This window comes from Temnothorax curvispinosus, unplaced genomic scaffold (assembly GCF_003070985.1).
Source record: "Temnothorax curvispinosus isolate PA1 unplaced genomic scaffold, ASM307098v1 QBEX01016800.1, whole genome shotgun sequence".
Lineage (NCBI taxonomy): Eukaryota > Metazoa > Arthropoda > Insecta > Hymenoptera > Formicidae > Temnothorax > Temnothorax curvispinosus.
In genome coordinates, this window is record NW_020226580.1 from 923,322 (window position 1) to 941,548 (window position 18,227).

The window sequence follows — 18,227 nt, forward strand, 5'->3', positions numbered from 1 at the left end:
GAATTTTAATTATCACTCGCATCCGTTTCAAAGTATCCTTATGCGGGAGTGTTATACCGATCGTCTGAGAATGCAGCGCGGCTACCGCTTCGTTTTTCTACCAGCGACCTCGTGAATCTCGCGGCGGCATAGCGTGAATTCTTGCGGAATTTTTGCGGTTCGACCGCTCGAATCTTGCCGGCGGAGCGCGAATTCTCCGAAGTGGAATCGTTGAAAAGTTCCCGAGACGCAAAAGCTGTCCGTTACCGCGGCGAGATATAGGTGCGACCCTTTCTTTCGCCGCGTTTCTAATTAAATAACAACATAATTCACCATTTTACATTAAGACAATTAAATAACGTTTAAGATTCAACGACGGCTGCTGCTTTTCCATTACTCCGCCGTTGCCGACGGGGGCTTCTCTCCGCCGTCAGGATCTTACGCCTTTCGCTTCAATCTCTCGTCCTCCGTATCGTAACCCTCCTGCCATAAGTCGTCTCTCCGTTCTCATCAGACCGTTTTATGATTTTAATAAGAGCTCTTTTATTTCTCTGTCAACAGTGGAGCGTTTGAGCTCGACTTTCAATTTCGCCGAAACTTTCGTGCTATAAAGTTTCGCGCAGTACGTGCCGTTATCGCAAGTTCGCGCTGAAATCGCCGTTAAAAACACAGCCGAATCATTTTTTGTTGCGCAAGTTGTACTTCGTTATTGTCATTTGAATGAATTAATTTTAATATTTCGCGCAAAAAGCGAAATAACGATCGATCATTTCGTTGTTTGTCGTCTACTTATTTCTACTTCGATATAATCGCCGGTTGTCATCCTAGCCGTTACGTTGTCGTCCACTAAATAGTAAACAAATTAAGCGGCTCGTTCGAGCCCGACCACAAATCTGGCATTGCAATTATTGCACCCAGTCGGCTCACGCGCCGCGCCGGCCGTAGATATACATAAACAGGATTTTCGAAATCATCCATGTGAATTGATTCGTCGCGACACACGAGGGGGAAAATCGCGATTATGCCAATCAACAATGAAGCTTGTCCACATACCAGTCGCACCAGCGGCACGGTTACGGGCGTTAATTCGATCCCTACGTCAATAAATCTGTCAGTCTGGCAAGAATCATTCGTAATATTAGCTTTGATCCGTCATCGCTTCTATCGACACGAGGGTAAATATCGGACTTCTATTGCGTTATATTATAAATACTTTATCTCGATAATTTTTAATTATATGAATTAGAGTAACTATTTCTGTTATAAGTACAGAAAAAATATCCGGAATGTATATTTAAATCGTATGAGTTTCATAGAATATGAATAAGCGGACAGTATAAGCGGACAGTAAACTAGTTATAATTAATTCAAATTGCGGTGAATAATTTTCGTCTACGCCATTTGCATTTACATTGCATGTTTAAACACCGAATATCGCTGCCTCCAACATGATCCCCGTGTTTACATCGCCTATAATCGGCGAGCATCCGCCACGTTTAACAAATTTCTTCGCTCTAATTTAGGTAAGTCTCACACCATGCTGGGAACTCCGGAGGCTGGTCATACACTGGGCGCGATTCCTTGCGCTATAGCGTGGCTCTTTCGCGGAATTTCGGAGCAACGGCAGAGAACCGGCGCCCGGTTCAGCGTCAGGGTCAGCTGCGTGGAATTGACCACGGGCCAGCAACAACTGAGGGATCTGCTTGCGGCGCACGCGAACGGTAAGTAATCTTCCAATTAGTCGAAGTATCCTCGCGTGAAAAAGCTCGAACTTTTCGTTGACATTTCTCCTGACCAATTAATGTTATCCACTTAGCGCCAATCTATTGTACAAGAGACATCCACGACAAATTAGAAACACTCATACAAATACTCATCTAACGTGCGAGTTTAGACAGAATTTGAAAAAAAAATTCTATTACCTTTTGTTCTGTTATTTCTGTATGAAATTACTTAGACTAAAAATAAAGATTATATTTCTATAGAATTAGGCGCTTTAACAGGAAAGACATACGTGAAATTACGAAAAAAAATAAACAATAAAAAATTGCAACTATTCGGACAGATTATATTATCGTTCCAATTATTCGATATGCATTTCATGCAATTTCGTTAATATGGTATCTTATTCAATGTCTTCGTTAGGTTAAACCGCAGACTTGCGCAGCTTCTCATTAAAGAAACTTGTGTGTTCTAAGAGCCACTTGTCTAGAACCGTCCCCTTTTTAAGGGATAAGACGGGCTAAGTGCCGGGGGTCTCTTTCGAAACAGAACCGAATCTAATCTCTAGAGCGCGGCTAAAACTTTCTCGAGCGTTTTCACTCGAGCGTTTCACTTTCCTATGATAGAGAGTTTAGCATTTCCCACAATTAATTCGATGTTTCGAACAGTGCGGCCAGGTACAATCGTTTAAATTAATCAACGCCGTATAGTAGCGCGTGCGCGGTAGATATAAATTGTATCGTCGCGACGACGCCGTATTAAATCCCGTATATATAATCCTCCCACGGTAACTCAATTGACTTACAGATCTGATCATGATTCTAATCAAGTAATCACATCCAAACGCACGAAGAGTCTCACGTAATCAGAATTAATGCACGCAACGATGAATACAGTTATTGACTAATACGTTCATTTCGATCGAAGTATTCTATCCTATTGAAGTGTTTAAGTCGGATGTCAGTTTGACGTACGGAGAAATAGCAGACTTCATACAAATTAATCCATTAAAATATTACGAGCATGAAATTCTACGAGAAGTGTCGTGATTCCGAAAACGATATACGATATCACGAGAGTTTTACGCTGCACGATACTAAGGTATCATGTGATGCAATCTAGTAAGACGATGCTGTAGAATATTCATTTCGAGTTCTTAAGATTGTCAAAAGAACAGCCAAGGACATTCCTATGAAAATAGGAACGTTTCATGGCTATGATCGAGTTTAAAGACATAACCCGGCTAGGCCGAAGCCAAGTCGCGTATAGAATTCCGCACGGAAATTGCAATAGCTCGCACGTTCCATTTGCCTGATGCGCGCACTCGCCCGAGTCGATCTCCAACGTCTCTGAATCGACGGGAACCAGTCGTGCGGCCGACGCTCGAAAGCACGAAACGTCGAAATTGTCCTGTCTCGACCGAGAGTGATGCGCGGAGGATTCGGCAGTAATATTCAGGAAGTAGGATGAGACTTGCTATTGGCCGCAATTTGGTTTCGTCTTCACGGACGGACGAGTGGACGACTTGGTCCGTAAAATTGAAGTACAGGATTATTTCCTCTCTCTCTCTCTACTTCATGTTGACCACCACCCTGACTATTCACTCCCTTTTACTTCTGTTTTTCCTTCCTTTTTGTGTCTTGCATCTCGATAGACTCGAATTTCTCCAGCTAAACTAATAAAAAGCTATTTCCTTGGAAGACAAACCGCTACGGAGCATTTATGGGAACGATAGTCAAAGGTACTCAAGGATATTGCTCTGAAAATTAACTAGATTATCCGTTCTGGAGCATCTTCCTTTGTGCTTCAAAAATGGGATCTATAAATTGTGTAATATCTCTCTGATGTGTAACATCACGCAAATTATGATCTATTTACATATACAGACTAAACATACAGTTTTTAAATAAATGTTTGTTATCAGATTTTTCGCATTGTGGATTTTAATATTCCACTAACATACAATAGTTATATCATATCGTAAAAAAAGTTAGAAAATTTCTAATTAATTGGTTATATCATTGGTTATATTAATTGAATAAACCTTTATAAGCATTTTAAAAATATTAACGTATCTTTATGTGTCTGTGATTCAAATTTTTAGAGTTTTGAGATTGCAAATTCAGAATTTTATACCGTAGATTCGAGAACAGTAAAATCTAATTTTCTGCCATGTTGCCAGACACTCTTGGGGATTTTACGTAGAAATTTAGCCATTTATTAGAGTAAATACCGAATGTTTCGAGTATGTACGATGCGCGCATTCCATGTAAAACTCGCGTTCGACGAGTAGTTTGAATGCTGACTTAACGATCGCGCCATGCAGCTTTCCGCTTTCCTCTGGTCTCCAGACTAATTAAAATGCGATGGAATTAATTTTCCAGCTTATTAAATAATTAACTCATATCTATAGAACTATCTCGACTTCGTAAATTTATCCTTTATCTACCTTTTCCTCTTTCCTTCTTCATCTCGTCTTTCCTCTTCTTTCGCGCGTTCTTTTTCTTTTTCTGCATCTTATTTCAACGTGTCAGTGGCGTAACATTTAGAAGAATGTCCCTTCACTCGGCATCCAAAATATAGAATTTTATAATTTTGGACACTTTTATATTTCAAATAATAATGTGTGATAACATATAAGTGCTAGAAAAATGAAATATAAAACTGGTGCAATTCTTACTCTTTAATTCTACCTTTTTGTACTGTTCTATGTACCTTTTTTCTACCTTTTTTCTTTCTCTCTTGTATCTTTTTCTACCTCTTTTCAGTCTGGAAGGACATTAGTTACGCCAGTGCCGGATGCTACAAGCGCGTTCTTCGCTCGAGATTTAAGTCGAGTAGCAGTACCCTCCAAGTTCGCGTTTCCCCCAGGGAACTTGATAATCCCCGCCCGGTAATTATTTAAAGTTTTCGACGTCTGGATCTTACGCGGGTGCCGCCGACGAAAAGGGGAGTGTCTCCGAGCAAAGGTTTACCTTTGTTACTTCTAACTGTATGCAATGGAATATTTAATTAAGCTTACGCCCTAATGCAATAATTGAGGCAACTTGCGGTGGAATATTTAACACTTAACCGAGCTTAAAACTAGAATAAAGCTACTTCTTCTCGCCAGGTGTTATAAATGAATACGTTCGTAAATGAATAACTTGGCTCTTTATTGATTTATGTCCGCTGTTATAGTACGCTATCTATGAAGCCCTTCAATATGATTTAAAAAGCGTGCTAAATATTAATGTTATAAATGTCAGAGTGCTCTTTTTTCCATTAGTACATGAATTAATAATGTGTAAATGTCGAGTTGACCAAATGGTTACTAAAAGCATATTTATTAGTCTATTATATTCAATATGGAGATTTATATTAAATTTCAGACAGCTATTTAAAAAAAATTATTATACAAACGATAAATAATTATTGCCGTAGAGAATAGCTTTTCAAAAAAGCATTTATAGATAACTTCCATCACGCCACTGATTATTTAATAACGTAATTATTTCGTGACATCCAGCAGTTACTTGCAATTGAGCCAAATATTTACAATAACGTTGTGGAATAAATAATAAACACGCCAATGAATGTATTGATCGGCCGTATGCATAATACCACATAAGCATGAGAGAAAACCGATAATATACACTCGCGTAAATATATTATAATTCGATATCGGTCCGCGACGTCTATATAAAAACGATTTTCTCTCAATGTGACAACAAAATAATGTCCGAATGTCTCGTCATATACATATAAATCATTAACCGGAGTAAACTGTTTCCGTGCAGGAAAATAATAGACAGGACGATTCAGAGGTACTTTTTAATTATTACTTTTTAACTGTCACCACATTAAAAATATATGATTAAACGCTGCGAGCGATGATTTAGCATTAATGATAAAGATACATATGTAGTAGCGTTCGCGCATAATTATCTTGACAAAAGAACTTTTCAGAATACTTTTATTTATAATGCATCTATAAATTAATTATATAAATATTTATATCCTCATTTTTACATCTTTAAAAATACCCTAAATTCCCTGATGCGCATGTTTAATAGCTATATGTGCTACTAACATTTTGTCACAGTTTTGTGAGAATTTGCTACACATAGTCATAAGTTATCCTTTGGATTCGTGGCTTTTCGAGATCGTCCCGAGATCGAGTCCTGTTATTTTATCAGCCCTCTGTATTTTTTAAGTCTATTCCAAACATTTATATTATTGGGCGACACTCATCAAATCATAAACAACGTTCACTTGTGTTCTTCGCAATAGTATATCAATACGCTTAATTAAATCGATTTTTAAATTCGTTAAAAATACATTCAAAAAAATAAAATGCCATAATATTTACGAACTAAGTAAATTACGAAAACTGTACATAGGAATGTAAGATTTTGAAATTTTATATCATTTATTCATTTTATATCATTTATTCATCTTATATATTATTTATTCGTTTTATATCATTTATTCATCTTATTCATTTATTCTGAGTATGCCTCTCATCGATAGTAAGATAAGACAGTCTTATTTACATCCTCAACTATGACTTACTTGATTCTAGAAAACAAGAAAACTGTTCGTCAAAATATTCATGAAGGCTATACTCTTACAATTAGCCAAAATAGTGTACTTCTTATAATTTGTAATTATAAATCAACTTTTGGTAAAAAATCCAAGCAATATGTCATATTGTTGTCAATAATATGTTTTTTAATATATTAAAGTTGCCAAATTTGACTTATAAATTATTAAAAGTACTCCATCTTTTCAATTCCGATCCTCTTTCTCTCATTGAGCATACTATTATAATCTAATAATTTTTTTCACTGGAAAGATAAACTTTGAATCACTCTATACGATCCCCGTGGTGAACAGAGGATTCTCTCGAATCGTATTCATTTTAATCGGCCGTATGCATATCAACGAACGGCGCGCGGCAAGCAGAACAAGAGAATCGAGAATATTTCACGCCCGTTTTCCTCCGCTCACGACGAGAGAAAGCTTGTGATAATTCTCACCATCCGTTATTGTTTTATATATTTCTTCCACATCGGTCTCGCAGAGATAAGGAAGAGAGTGGAGAATAATAGAGAAGAAACAAAACGTCCGCCACGCGCAGCTCTTAACGTGTAAAAGCAAAGCGAACGGGGAAAAAAACCGCAAAAAAATGCAGGGATGAACTGAATGGGAGAAAAGTCGAATGTAAGATGCGATGCGAAATAGGGAAGCTTCTCGCGCGTTTTGCATTCCGCGCTTTCTTGATTGCACAGGACACAATGCGTACATACATACATACTCCCTTTAGTGTGTACTTCTTGGGTGAAAAATCACTATTCGACAAGATGCGATCGATCTATTTCCAGGAAAGAGTACGATGTAGGTTCTTTGAAATAGACGGTGATTGGTTAGAGAAACAGTTTCTCTAGGAACGAGTATTATAATACGAATACTTGCAATGATAAAATAATTTAAGAAAATTTCGTAAGCATAATTAAAAATCCTTCGACTATTAATCTTATGATAGCAATTTTCTCTAATATTTTTTTCTTATATATTTTAAAGAGTATCACTTTTAATTATATATTTATAATGAAAGAGAAATGAAAATCACAACCTTTAACTTTTTATTTCAACAATCTTAAACTAAAATTTATACCGCAGAGGGCGTCATGTTTTTCGCAATGCTAGGGAGAGTTAGTTTCAAAAATCAACCGAAGTTCAGACTATTCACCACTAAGCCGACTATCGTCCTGTGGGGACGATTACACGAATTGTTTGTTAATACTCAATTTGGCTGCTAACCGTCGCCGATCGGAATACTCACAATACCAATAACCGCGATACCACATCGACTCGATAGCACAGAAAGTATAGCAGCTCGATAAACTATCAGCGTTGTCACTACGTCCCTTGTTTCCTGGATTTCGATCAAACTAAAGCTATGAATAACAATCACGATGCACTATAGCAGAGCGATATGTCATAAATCGAGATAAATGATAGCTATAGTATATCCACTCTATTTATATATATTTTCGATTAATTTTACACTAAATTATTCCGTAAATATTTGCATTAATTTTTAAAATTATTTCACTACCAGAAATATTTATCCTTATATAGTTTCATTAGTGACCAAAAGATACATATCTTAGATGGAATATATTATAATTAAATCAGTTTGTTGTAACTTCCCGTGTTATTTTATTCAAACTAAATTTTTTAACCATTAGAATTCGGCTTAATAACATTTCAGAATTACAATTTTATATGACAGACTTAAAATCATCACTATGATAACTGGCAACTTGCCATATACCTGACAATGAGCTACAAAAGGCGTGCGCCGTTAAAGTGCCGAGTGGCAGAGCAAGGAAGGCGTGTCGTTCCCGAAATGGCCGTAAGTTTTCCTTCCCTACGGGAGAAGTCGGCCACGGTCCATTGCCCAGCACCATTCACTCGGAAGCCACCCGGTACGTAAGACGACGGTTTTCTTTAATTGCTCGCTACGAAATAGATCCGGCAGCCTATCCCCTCGTAAAAGTTACGGAAACGCTTGCGGTGAATTATCTCATGACGGAGAAAGATACGCTAAATTTGGCAATTGTTAAACGTGCCAAAATAATGATAAATATACAATTTGTGGAAATTAAAATCTTATAATAGTCTAAAGAAATTAAAACCTACAGTTTAATATAAGTACATGTAATGCAGACGCCCTGATGTGAGCAAAATTGAAACGATAAAGTAGAAGATAAAAAAATCTTTAATAAAATATCCAACTGTGAATATAACGAACAAATAAAGCAAGTTGGGAACTATGTTGTTGATTTTTCAAAGGAAGAAGCGATAAATCCGCGGCATTAAATCAAAAGTGCAGTTTACATTAAAAGTTTTCTCGAGACTTCCCGCCAGCAGAAAAATAAAGTTAACGACTAAACGAAAATGTTTTACGAAAATGAAAGACGAATGTTCCTACGAAAAGACCAATCGTGTCTCTCTGGAGAAGTGTTTCTTCGAGATCCCTTACGCGTCGTCTGATTTCGGTGACGATCAATAATTTGCTGCGTTAGCAGCGAGATGACGGCACCGTTGAACTTTCATTAATCCTTTCATGTCGCTCTCATATCAGCGTCGTTCGTCTACTGTGTTTCCGGGAAAGGTTTAGTAGTACTTATTTTAGCAAATGTATATAGATACGCCAAGCATGTAGACCTCGTCCCTCGCCACTCCCAATGAGTCCCAATGAACACCGACTCCTTCTACTTTAATACGCTATCCGAAGGTTCGTTAATTTTCTTCTGCTCTCCCTCCGCCTCTTCTTCTTCGTCGCCAAAAGACCCGCGACATTGCATATGAACACGCTTGGTGTCTTGTGAATCGGGCATTGCCTTATTCTCGTGCAGGGACGAGAAGGTCCCTCTGCAGTCGATATATCAATCTTGACACTTTCGGAAAAAAGCCGGTCGTGGCGTGTCTCTATAATGCACTCTTACGTAGTAAAGTGAACGGAGAAACAAGAATACTTTGAGTGATGTATGATACTTTAACGTGAAACATACTCTTCGAGTTATCATCTGTCGAATATTACTAGACGACGTTATGTATTCACCTGATCAGTTATCTACGCACTTTATATTTTCTCGTATGATAGATATGTACATTCACCCTGAACTGTTTACGAGCAATATGACAAATTTCAATTAAATTAGAATTATTATAAACATCAATTTCTCGGGAGAGTCACGTTATATAATACAAATTTTATATTCCGTATCGTTGAAGGGAGACTTTAAGAAACTCGTGTCAATGACCGTGATGTCACTTGTCTCTCTGGAGAGTCCATGAAATGAAAGTGTTTCAGGATATTAAACTGTCTGAAACCCCTAAGACGTTATTAAACCGTAAAGGACAAAATTGCTTTGTTCCAGAAAGAGGTACATGCATAATTCTATTCCCAGTTCAAATTCTATGTAATATCCTGTCAATTGATTATATTTCAAAGAATGGTAGAATTTATCAAGATACTTAAAACAATGGAATTATCCGTACTCCTTTTACAAAAGAAATTAATTACTTTATCACTCAATTTCTTACAATATTAATAATCTTACAATATGGTTATGTCGTATGCATTCTAATGATCTAATTCGCTATTGTTGGCTTTAACAGTAAAAGGATTATCATTGTCCAATAACTTCTGAATCCCGACGTAATATCGACCGCCTTTAATAATGATGCAAACGAATGAAACTGTCCCGAGGGGCTCTGATTCATAACGATACGTCATGCGTGCTCGGGGCGAGAAACTTCTCGTGGAAATATTGCGAAACTCGGGAAACAAGTCGCGTACCGACGCGCAGCCGGCCGTCCGGAAAGGCGAAACAGATTTCCTTTACTGCCTTTCTGCCCCAGCGACGACGAGGACCGTTACGATCGAAGGGACCCGGGCTCGGAAACTGTATTCGAAACGCGTCGAAAAACGATTTATTCAGAAAGAGAGGGTGGAGGCATTTCCTTTCTCGAACCTCCCGCGACGCCACGAACGGGCGTAACAATTGCTCTAAGCTGAAACCGCATCCATTACGCGTCTCTGTGCCAGGATGAAAGTGCTGCTCGCAGATCACTTTTCTTTGCCACATTTCATTCTTCGTTTTCCCCGCTGCGCGAGCTTCACGTGTCGTAACACTGTCGACGTCGCGGACTCGTCGTCGTCGTCGCCTCCTTCTTCGCGGTACTTCTGCACCACAGGACACAGATGCCGGTAATATTACATCCTCCGGTCCCTTTTATGGATATTGCTATGCCGCGCTTCTGCACCGTACTTCTACGCTCGTGTCTGTGTGAATTATTATACACGAGCGGTGTATATACGCGCCGCATATATCCGTATAACGTCGGCTTCTAGACCCGTCGGGGCCCGTCCTTATTATTACCTCGATGTGTAGCCTGTCGTGAATTTCGGGGTATCACGTTCCAGTTGCGAAGTTTAAGCTTTGTTTCGGAGTCGTTTACGTCGACCCTTGGTCAAGGAATCGGGAAATTTATATGAGATCAAGACTGTGTATAATACCGTGTAATAATAAAACTCGTTACTGTTCTACATATAAATATATATCATGGATATATTTTTATTTAACTCCTATTTATTTAAAACTATTGGATAATAACGTTGCGTTGAAGTATCTTTCTGCAAAGAAGATATCAAGAAGTGTCTGTTATATATAAATCGTAAATCAATTTTTAAAAATTTTCCCAAGTCAAACTAAGACCACGTATCGACATCATTTCTAACTATTAAACGCAATAAAGTAGTGTTACTTACTACTTTAACAATTATCAACTTTCTTCCATTCTTTATCACAACGACTTAAATATCCGCCAGTAAAACCGCGCGGACGTATTCGGGCTACACTTCATGCGCCTCATAAATATTAATATCTCTCTTAATCCAGATTCTTACGAAGTCCCGCGAAGTCTAGCGCGCTATCACTCACTTTCGCGCTTCTATTATTAAGGGCTTTTGGTATACGGGATCCGTGGAATTATCTAAATTTCTACAACAGGCACGCACTAGCGTCGATCTACCCGAATATTCCGATGTCGCTCCTCTCTCTCTCTTTTCCCCTCGCTCTCGCTTTCGTCGGATACGCCTCGTCGAATTTCATTATCGAACATCTACTACGGTTAAGTTGGTTCCTCGGGACTTCGCAAATTACGGAAATCAAGGGGGCTCCGGTAAGTCTAGAGGATACTCCTGCTTCCTGCTTTCGCGCGTGCTCCTTGTTCCCTCATCGCACGCTCAACTGCTCGAACGAAGCAACTAGCTCAAACTGTATCTCTCGTCTAATACGATCGGAAATAGTCGAAATCAATCGGCCGATGACTCAACGGAAGCTCAGGATGGAACTCGCTCGCCGGGACTTGGTGCGAGGCTTGCGGCCGTTTCCTCGACGCGGTATAAAGGCACGGTAAAAGGTTTCCGGCAGGAACAGATGTGAAAAGTCGCAGACGGCCCGGCGGAAATAAACTACGGCATATGTCGCCGCGCACCGTTCTTATCCTTTAACGTCGTTCCTTTGCGTCCTTTACGATGTTGTGCCTGGTGATAGGAGACGAGTTTGCGCCTGGCAGTAAAAGGCTAATTGGCAATTTGCGAACGTAGAGATGGGGGTTATCTAAACACCGTATAAATACCGTATATAAACGCCGTATAAACGACATCCAGCGTATCAGTCGTAGTATCCCGAGTGCATAGGAGACCACGTAAAAATACACGCGCGGATAGTGCAGTCCGACTCTGTGAGGTGAGGTGAGGTGAAGTCATTTTAGACGGACGAATGTGCACGTTTCCGGACATAAAGCTAGGTATTCGAGAAGCATTACTCGAATTAAATTTTCGTCCGTATACTGGCGCTTTTATGGACCTCTCACGTCTCGCGGAGCGTGAAAGGAGTATATTGTCAAACGTCATGCTCTCAACAATATTTACGTTCCTTCTAGCTATTTTTCAGGCGAACTTTTTAGCTGTGAGCATGCGCTTATGTCCGAGAATTTCGATATTACTCAAATTTTCGTATTTACATCCCATGAAATGTTCATATTGTTCCACAAGTAAATAATCCTAGCGAAAATGTAATAGCACTTTTGTCCGTCTTCATCCACAACTTTTTCCCAACTTATAGAGTGCGGGGCGTTTCCTGATCGAAAATCCGCATAAATTCGCTATCGCAACTTTTTACGAGCATTCTTATAGATCGCTACCGGATTCTGGTGCAACGGCGCGAGGAAATCCTTAGTCTGCATTTTCAATCCACCCTCGCGCGTGGGACATACGGTCTCAAATATTCCTGCGCGAAAAACGACGTGAAAGTGTACGATACGAGCGAGATATTTGTGACTGCCGCTTTCTTCCCTTTGTTTCATATTTTATGGTTTGAAACATCTTTCCAGTACAATGAACGAATTTTAATGCGCATATCGATTTCAGATATTTATTTTGCATTTATCTCCTATGTATAAAATCACTATTGCAGAATGTTTTCCCTACGTATGATATACCTTAATAGATCACAAATAACAGAAATAAAAAGAAATATAAAACATCCTATACGAGGAGAATCAAAATTTAATTTTACAGTTTTAATTTCACGTGTTATACATAAGAAGTACAATCTACGAGTCATCGAATTTCTCGTTTATGGTTTCTTTATTCTTATTCAATTTATTTTATTATTTCGCATTAGCGATCGCGATATTCACCATCGTGTTCAACTTGAAATAACTAACAGTTCGCAGTGCTTTCTTCGGGATCTTCTTAGAACTCTTTGTCGGAGTTCTAACTATCCTTTTAACTGTGTCTCTTTTACTACCAGACTGTTTTATTCGCACGACAAAGCAACAACAATAGAAAGGTTGTTTTGTCTGATCACCTGATCCACGGGCCCGTATCTCACCAACTTCGTAATTGCCCTTTTACGCTGATCACTATTTACCGTTATGTTTCGCATTACGTTGATTATTCGCATATAGGCCCGCCTATCGACCGTCCCCAGCGCGGATACGGAATGCATGATAAAGCACGATAGCGAAACGTATAGGTATCTCTTGCCACGTATCTTCCAACGTTTTATCGACGTCGTAATTCAGGACGAGGCATCCCGTGGATATCTCGAGCCTCGCTTCGACCGATTTACTGCTCCGAGTAGTGCGCACCTGCATCTCGATCCCCATGTCGCCCTGTCCTTCGCAGATATTATTTTTCCGCCAAATAATGGAATCAAATAAACGGAGAATGTGTTAGGGAGCTTACGTGAACTTGGAACAGAACGCACACACGGAATGCATCTGTTTGAAGCAGCAAAGCCAAGAGAGCTTGGGTTTCATTATTTCTTTATTGTTGAAATATTATAGATAGCTATATACTCTCACGTCGTATCGCTAATATAACATGATAAAAGATAGGCGCACATACACGCGCGAGCGTAGCACGTACATCTAGAACACATTTATATTACGAGATGAAAAAAATGTCAATAATAAAATATTAAAAGTTTTATCGTATTAACTTGAAGAATTTTTCCGGTATGTGGCGAAAATAAAATTATGTCTGCGACAGATACGAGATTATGTAAAGGAATTCGCTGTGAAATTCGCATCGTATCTTCTTGGCGACGTATTGTATTGTACGAGACGTAAAAATGCGAGATAAACATTACGTAACACCGGCGGTTCTTTTATTCCCAGACTCGGAACAATCGCCGGCCGTGTACCTCAGAGACGATCCGCTGTTTGGTACTCTTCAATTGCAGCAGCACAGCGAGCTCCGCGCGCCGACGGCGGAACGCGCGGCATTCTATCTCGACGCGGCGGTCGCCGGTCGTCAACGGGAGGACGGCGACGCGCATATGCTTTACACGCTGCACGTGTACCAGTACAGCGTCGCTGGCAAGGGTGGAGGTAAATAATTCCATCTCGAAATCCTATCGCTATTTCGCTTTCCGTCTGAAGACGCGGGAACGTGTACCCTTTGGAAAAGAGATTACTCTGTAGCATTTCAAACGCTGATTACACGCATTCCCCTTCGTTATTTCGGAGTTCAAGTATATACATGATATTTGCGTTATTTTCTCGCATTTCCTCTCGCTTTATACGCATGATATTCAAAATAAACGCTTCCTCGACTGCGCAGTTGCCGGTGGTAGAAGCCGGTTACATTTAATGGATCTGGGAAACTCGGAGCGCGGGAAATCCTCGGGTGGAATTCCCCTCTCCGGTCTGGGCAACATTCTGCTCGCGATCTTCAACGGCCAGAAGCACTTACCGTACAAGGAGCACAAGCTGACTCAACTGCTGAAAGAGTGCCTCGGCTCTCTGACTTGTCACGCGGCCATGATAGCTCACGTGTCACCCAACGCCCAGCACTACGCCGAGACATTGACCACCGTTCAATTGGCGTCGAGGATCCATCGGATGCGGCGCCGAAAAATCAAGTTTGTCGGCAGCAACACGCAGGGTACCGGAAGCGGCGGCAGTTCCGGCGAGGAAGCGGCTCGACAAAATAGCGAGTGCGATCCGAGTTCGAGCGATCTGTCGGCCGACACCGTGATCTACGTTGGGCCGAGCGCCGACGATGCTACTGACGGCGAGCATCCGCCCGTCTACATACCCAGCTTAAATTCGGGTGATAATCGTTGCGCGATGGGCAGAGTGCTTCGCGGTTCCGCCGCCGAAAGACCGAGCAAGATTCCGGAGGAGCGCAGTCCGGCTCACAAGTCCTCGAAGACAGTGAAGACGTTGACGCAGACCGCGTCGAAGCAGACCTCGCCGGCGCATAGCGCAACGCCGAAAGCGAGTCCGGCCAGGAAAAACTCCTCGTCGAAAAGCGCTTCGGCGTCCAAAGTCAACGATTCACCTAGCAGTAAGATACCGGTAGCAGCGCCGAGTGGCGGGTCCGACGAGCAGTGGATAGACGGACCGAGGATCTCGAAGTCGAAGGTCGCGGAGGCGAGACATATGCTGAAGGATTCTCATCACAAACGAGAAACATGGATCGATGGACCAATGCAACTGACCGGCTCGCCGGCACTGCAACTGCACGCGCATCAGCATTCCTCCGGTTACGGTTTCATGGACAGTCACAAGAAGAGCATGATCAGAAAGTGGGTGGAAAATCAATCGTCTCAAATACAACGGACGAAACACGCCACGCCGCGACTCGAGTCGTCGAAGATGTCCTCCGGCCAGTCATCCGGCCAGTTCAAGGAGCTGACTCAGTTTAAAACCTGCGGCGGCGCGGACGACGACGATACGTCGTTGTCTACCGTGGAGAGCGATAGTTTGAAAGCGAACGAAATCGAGGACATAACCGAAAAACTGAGTGCCAAGCTGAATCTACTTAACGTCAAGTCTAATACGGATTCAGGATTAGATCTGACGGCTAGCCCGGTGATGGATGACAGCATCGAAAAAGGGAAACTCGATCTGCCGGACGACGAAGATGACGATGAAGAAATTGTCGTACCACCTCCGCTGCCGCTGATTGAACCACTTAGCAACGGTGTCAGCCGAGAGGTATCCATGGAAAGTCTGAATCTGTCGCACAAGGACATTGTTCTACCCTCCAGACACTCGTTGTCCTCCGAGGACGAAATTTTGGAGATCGTTGAAGTGGAAGATTTGGAGCCAGTACCTATGCAAGACTCGTGTCTTCAGGTGACCGAGGAGGACATTGCGCTCTGCATGGGTGAGAATCCGTTACCCGAAAGCGATCAGGAAGAACATCCTCTAAGGATTCTTAGCCAAGAGAATCTCACTGTGGTATCAACTTTCACAGGTAAGTAAAAATTTGCATTTATTCATGTATATATTTTTTTTAAAACAGTCAATTAAAAAATTTGCATTTATTCATGTATATTCTTTTTTAAAACAGTCAATTTCTCAACTACTCATATTTCAATATTGATTATACTTTAGAATAAACATTTGCTGCGTACTTTTAATATGCGAAGACCGAGTAGTTAAATTTATTATAAGGTGTAATTTTGACCAAGTCAATATAATAACTTTTGTAAATGTTTTTCTTTCACGTACAACTACTTAAACTTTCGTCTCCCTGCGATTGCTTCCGTAACGAGCACTTGAACAAACTTCTACGAAAAACTATTCCTGACATCATCGCGCGAAATCGACTTTTCGACTAAAAGCACGTAATAGGCCATGCGGTAGAAAACAATAATTCACTTCCTTCGAAGAGAGAAACCCCGATGCAATTACACGTTGTTGCCCCCATTTCTCGAAACCAAAGCAGACAGCTGCCTAGTATTATTTTTTTCCATCGTTCTTATCCATCGGGCGGCTTCTTGCGCGGCAAGGTATATGAACTTAGACGAGTAAGAGATATGAGACAGACAAAATCATTTTCAGACTCAATGTCGGTGATGTCGGACACGGAGAGATACAGACCGCATTATCCACCGCCGGTCGCCGCGGGTGTTCTGCCCAGACCGTACTTCGACCACGAAGACTTTCTCGAGCAAGAGACCAGGCACAAGTTCGATCAGTTGGCCCGCCTTCACGAGCTCTACCAAAGCAAACTCGCGCTCGCCAACGTTTCCAACTCTGTAACTTACCAGAGGGAAAATTCCTCCACCGTCAACGTGCGAGACGCTCCATGTAAGTTTCGCGATTGAATGTTCAGTCAGCCACGCGGGGACAAAAAGAGACAAAAAGAAAGACGGACAAATATCCTTTACTGCCCGCGATGTCAAATCCTCCCGGAGATGGACGTTTTCTATCTATTCGCTCGTCAGGATTATTCGCGTCATACATGAGCTTTGTAATCTCTTACATGTTCGTCGTGATACGTTAAAAATGATTTCTACGAAATTTTAACATAGTTCTAAAACAGTTTTGCTCAAACGATAATGCTTTTGCACTCTGATTCTATTGACGATTGACAAGTAGATCTGAGAAATCCGATTGAGATTTCCGAAATACAACAAAATTGCAATACTTCAAATAAAAGAATTAAAATCATGATTACTCGATTAGGGACGAAAAATCGTTTCTATAAAAAGTAATTAATTCTAATCAAGGCACTACAGCTAGCTATCTGCGGTCTACATCCAGTATAACATTAACGCAGGACAAATTCCAGCAGCGACCGTCTTCCGTCCGCCGTCTCGCTGTCAGTCTTTATCCCTTTCGGATGTCTTGTTCAACGACAACGCGAGCAATCATGGCAGCATATACAGCGAACCTGCATACATAGCCGGCAAACCCGATCAGGAGAAGATCTGCGATAATTGTCGTCAGAGCATGTCTAGGCCGGCCACGGCCTCTTACTGGTACCCCAGCAGTGTCGCCCACCTCGCCAGTCCTAGAAGGTACTGTGGTAAACTGGGTGACTGTAATATCTCCAGTCTGAGGCATCCGGACGGTGCGTCGAATCCTAATCTAAAGGAGGAGATCGAAAGGATACCCGGAAACGGAGCATCCGGCTCGGATCCCGAGGAGGAGTACATTGAGGCAAAGAAGCTGTTTACGGCTGCCGAGAGATCCGAGAGAACGGTCACGGGAAAGTCCGATATCGAGGAAGATTTGAAGATTCAAGGTACGAATTTACTCCAAGATATTTTTTTTAGATGCTTTTACATCTTTTTGAAGATTCACGTTAATTAGAGACGTCAACGCAGATTTAAATTATAGCATCCTTTATATATAAGTGACAAAATCGCACACTTCAATAAATTTTCCTTTTTAAATAATTAAAATGATGAAATAATTAAAATAAATCGACACTGCATTCCCTTGATGTTAATCTTAGGACACCACACTGGGCACCCTATGTTTATTTTAAAAATGCCCGCAGTTTCTACAATATAGTGAAAGTTAAGCCCCCTTACACCATGCGAGGCGATAGTGATAGCGATAGCGACAAGATTTTACACCTATCGGAAGCCGTGTATCTCAATGCTGTAGCTTTGTCGGCAATTTTGTCTCTCTCGCTATCACTATCGCTA

The 18,227-nt window shown here is 41.0% G+C and overlaps 2 protein-coding genes across 5 annotated transcripts in view; one reads left to right on the forward strand and one right to left on the reverse strand.

The window, feature by feature from the left end:
• The window catches only part of LOC112467009, a 324,735-nt gene that overhangs the window by 301,893 nt on the left and 4,615 nt on the right, over positions 1-18,227 (forward strand). For 2 of the 4 annotated variants that reach the window (XR_003042205.1, XM_025035429.1), the window contains exons 9-13: positions 1,503-1,700; positions 13,951-14,163; positions 14,396-16,039; positions 16,630-16,878; positions 17,363-17,818. Coding sequence is in view for 3 of the 4 variants with exons in the window: in XM_025035429.1 (XP_024891197.1) it covers positions 1,503-1,700; positions 13,951-14,163; positions 14,396-16,039; positions 16,630-16,878; positions 17,363-17,818 (2,760 nt within the window). In the remaining variant the exon portion in view is untranslated. Of the gene's footprint in view, positions 1-1,502; positions 1,701-13,950; positions 14,164-14,395; positions 16,040-16,629; positions 16,879-17,350; positions 17,819-18,227 lie in introns of those variants that run through there. The other 2 variants (XM_025035430.1, XM_025035431.1) reach the window with 2 other exon arrangements.
• Positions 1-18,227, reverse strand: part of LOC112467013 — a 278,592-nt gene that overhangs the window by 192,035 nt on the left and 68,330 nt on the right. The gene's annotated exons all lie outside the window — the stretch shown is intronic.